Source organism: Miscanthus floridulus, chromosome 8 (assembly GCF_019320115.1).
Source record: "Miscanthus floridulus cultivar M001 chromosome 8, ASM1932011v1, whole genome shotgun sequence".
NCBI classification, from domain to species: domain Eukaryota; kingdom Viridiplantae; phylum Streptophyta; class Magnoliopsida; order Poales; family Poaceae; genus Miscanthus; species Miscanthus floridulus.
The window spans coordinates 52,773,600-52,777,104 of record NC_089587.1 but is presented as its reverse complement, the minus strand read 5'-3'; the positions used below and the strand labels follow the sequence as shown (position 1 = coordinate 52,777,104).

Here is a 3,505-nt window from a genome sequence, read left to right as displayed (position 1 = left end):
CTTCTGTGTTAATTCTCTTTCCTTTTGCTCGTTGCCATGTATGCTGGTGCATGTAAACATGCAATGTGTATATGGATAGCACAATAATTTTCTATTTCCTATTTTGCCGTGATTCCTTTATCACATGGCAGACAATATTCAATCAAGGAGAATGGCACGATCAATCAGTAATTAAGATGTCGTGGGATCGCAGACGTGGGCAGACGGACAAACCAAATATCGCACAAAAAGATATCCACATTTTATTCTTTTTAGTTCTAGGAGATATACGAGCCACATGTACATCAATGCTACAATAAATTAGATGTGCTTTAGCACGCAGTGTCTACTGTCTTCATCTAGGCAGGTTACATAAATCGTTCTTACATAATCAGTTGGCGAAGATTCTTTTTGTCCTGTTAGTATCTCTGTGATTATAACCCCAAGATTATATATGTCCGACTTGAATGAGATATTTCCAAGAAAGAATTCCGGTGCCAAATATCCTCTGCAAAAAAATCATATATTACATGTGAACAAGTTTCATACGTAAACAAAGAAAAATAACATGCATCATGAGGTCAAGCTAGCTTACACCGATCCATCAAGATATGATTTAGTATCCAAGAATACTTCATATGGTGTCCGAGTAATCTTTGGTATCATGTTATCATCCAGCAGTATATTGGCAGGTTTAAGATCTAAGTGTAATAAAACGTTTGCGTGAATATAGCGTAAGCCCTCACAGATCGCCTTGATTATTTGATACCGCACTTTCCATTCAAGTCCACAAGATGTATCTAAAAAGGAAACATATGATAGCGGGCAGAGATTTAGTTTTCAAATGTTTAAAAAAATCTTTTCTCGTACTAGAGACAATGAAATAAAAGAAGTAATTTGTCATTTGAATTGCATTTCAATTTTCTAGATCCAGGGGTGTCCCATCAGTGAAGACCATCACAATCATCACCACTACATGCTACGACCAGTGTGATGTATCAACATTTATTTTACATAGGATTCAGAAAATTTCATCAAGATTGCGTGATGTGTCTCAATCAAAGAGTAGGCAGTATACTGGACCAAGTTCTAGAAAATAAAGTGACAGTCAATATCAATAATTAGGAAAGACTTATATCAATGACCATTAATTTCAGTTAACACCAAGGATAACTAGTCCATCTTTTTAGTGAGGTATTTGTGATAGTTTTACTACAAGAAACCCTGTCACAACAAGCAAGCTGTGTCGCTATCTTGTGGTTGTGTTTTGTTATGTATGCAGCACCAAGTTTGTTCCTGTAGTTTCTGGTGGTCTCAGTTGGGTGGCCTATTGTGTTTGTGGATGTAGAGATCGAATTTTGTGGGTTTGCTTTGTTGTGAGTGGTATTAGCAGGGATTCCTTTCACTTGATTATTTCTCCCTTCTTAATGAATGATATGCATCTCTCCTATGTGTCCGAGAAAAAAAAAAGTTTATCTTATTATACCAGAAAGATAGTTGTCAAGCCTTCCTTTGCTTAAATATTCGAAACAGAGCAGTCTTTCGCATTTGTCAGCCACAATAGTTGTTCCCTCCTTTTCAAACTGCCTTTCTTCTCTATAAGAACTGTAGCCTAAAAATCTTACAATATTTCGGTGTTGAGCCATCATCATCATTTTATTAACCTCCTGATGAAACTTGCTGTCATCAGTATCCCCAGTGAAAAGCCTCTGCACAGCAACGCTCCGCAGGATGCCCTGTTTAATTTCACTAGGTGCTTTGTTAGCATGGGCTTGAGCCTTACATAAAGTTCAGCTTTGCTATGCAAAACAAAATTACCTTGTACATTTCTGTGCATAGATTAGTATCAACCTTGCGCTCACTAGAAAAATTTTCAGTGATGAACTGTAGAAGTCGATATGATAGATGACTCGGCTTCTTGCTTCCCTCAAGTATACACTCCAGGACATTAAGTTCCATATATATATCATCAATTCTGAGTTAACAACATATTTTTGCAAGAGATCAGAAAAATATAAAAAGAAACTTGCTTCCAGAATAAAGCAAAGTTTCCTGAAGTAAATGGGACAAATGGATGAGGTTAACCAGTTTTGGGGGGGGGGGGGGGGGGGGGGGGGGGGGGGGGGGGAACTTAAATGCCGCGATAAGTGTTATTTGGTATTCTGATTGGGCCTATAGCTAAGTTTTGGTATCGGCACCCTTAGTGCTAGATCGTTCAAAAACAAGTTTAGACATCCTAGCTCTATTTTTTCACACATTGGTTATTTATTTGTGTATTTTTAAAAGCAACGTCATACTGGACCAGTAAAGAACCCATTACCATTACAAAATAAGTTACAGCGGTTGAGTTTCAATTCTAAATAGCCAATGATGTATAATTGGGAAATCTTGGTTGATGTTGCTTCTTTGTTAAATTGCCACTTGGAAATGTGCAAACAACTGTTAAACTTAGTCAGAATGCTAATACACTGTGAGAAGGACCTGTTTGGTGGAGCTAATCTTGCTTCTAATTCTATACTGAGTTTTTCTAGGGCAAAACATTCCATGGATGAAAATGGTTCTTTTGGGTAAATTCCGTGGAGAAAATGATCCTGTGTGAGAAGTTAATGGAGAGAAGCTATTTTTCAGCTCCTAGAACTTCAGCTCATTTTAGAGAATTATACTTCATAGAATCTGGCAAAGTTCCTCTTAGAATCAACCAGGGAGCTACTCTAGAAGCACTGCTACACATACCCTAATTCCATAGGGATACTAGGCCCCTATGTGTAGGGCTGGACGAAAAGCTCATAACTTGGTAGCTCGCTCAACTCGGCTCGTTAGTGGCTCGACTCAGGTCTTAACAAGCCAGCTCGAGCTAGCTCGCAAGCCGCATCCCACTCCCAGCCCAATTAGCCAGCCCACCATACAAAGTTACAAACCCTAACTCCCCCACTGTCCCACACCGATCCCAGCCGCCACGGCATCGGTTCGGTGCGTCCCTCTTCTCTCTGCCCCTGCTTGTCAACAAAGGTACACATCCAACAGAGAGACCATATTAAGGCAGGCAGTTTTCCAACATCCATCTACTTTCCTTCGATATAGCAGATGTTTTTTTTTTCATCTTAAAAATATAATAATTGTAGAAACAAAAACTGCTTTTGGTGAATCCAAAATTTTGATATATGAAACACAGAGTGCTTCAGATCCTTCGAAGATCACATAGTCCATAGACGGTAGAACTATAATGTGTGTACCTGGAATTTTCTCGAAGAGTTTGCATGGACAATGCCTGGAATCTTTGTACAACCTGCAACTCAGAATATAAAACAAAATTCGTATGGTATACCTCATATTAAATTAAAATAAAGGAAGGGTAAATTAAAACAAACATATTATGTAAATTCTATTAGCAATATACAGTGTCAGCACTTATATGGCTGAGATGGTAACTTTTAGGCAGTATAGCTTGCCAATAGTTTGGCGTTTGACAAAGGTGTCAAGAACAGTATTTTGGTGGCAAATTATTCATGCTTTTACTAATTTTTAG

General features: G+C 38.3%; 1 protein-coding gene across 1 annotated transcript; it reads right to left on the bottom strand.

Annotated features, from left to right (window-relative positions):
- Positions 1-215: 215 nt before the first annotated feature.
- Positions 216-3,278, bottom strand: LOC136472046 (cysteine-rich receptor-like protein kinase 26). Its single transcript, XM_066469783.1, has 5 exons — positions 3,213-3,278; positions 1,798-1,954; positions 1,466-1,715; positions 575-779; positions 216-487 (listed from the first exon to the last, which is right to left on the bottom strand). The coding sequence occupies exons 1-5, from the start codon at positions 3,236-3,238 to the stop codon at positions 301-303; spliced, it is 825 nt and encodes a 274-aa protein (XP_066325880.1). The 5' UTR covers positions 3,239-3,278; the 3' UTR covers positions 216-300.
- Between the last annotated feature and the right edge of the window lie 227 nt (positions 3,279-3,505).

Bases quoted from the DNA above. Each gene is read 5' to 3' on its own strand.
- LOC136472046 (XM_066469783.1), bottom strand. From the start codon at position 3,238: ATGCAAACTCTTCGAGAAAATTCCAG. The intron at 1,716-1,797 runs GTAATTTTGTTT...GAAATTAAACAG, and splicing joins TATGCACAGAAATGTACAAG to GGCATCCTGCGGAGCGTTGC. The intron at 488-574 runs GTAAGCTAGCTT...ATTTTTTTGCAG, and splicing joins TCATATCTTGATGGATCGGT to AGGATATTTGGCACCGGAAT.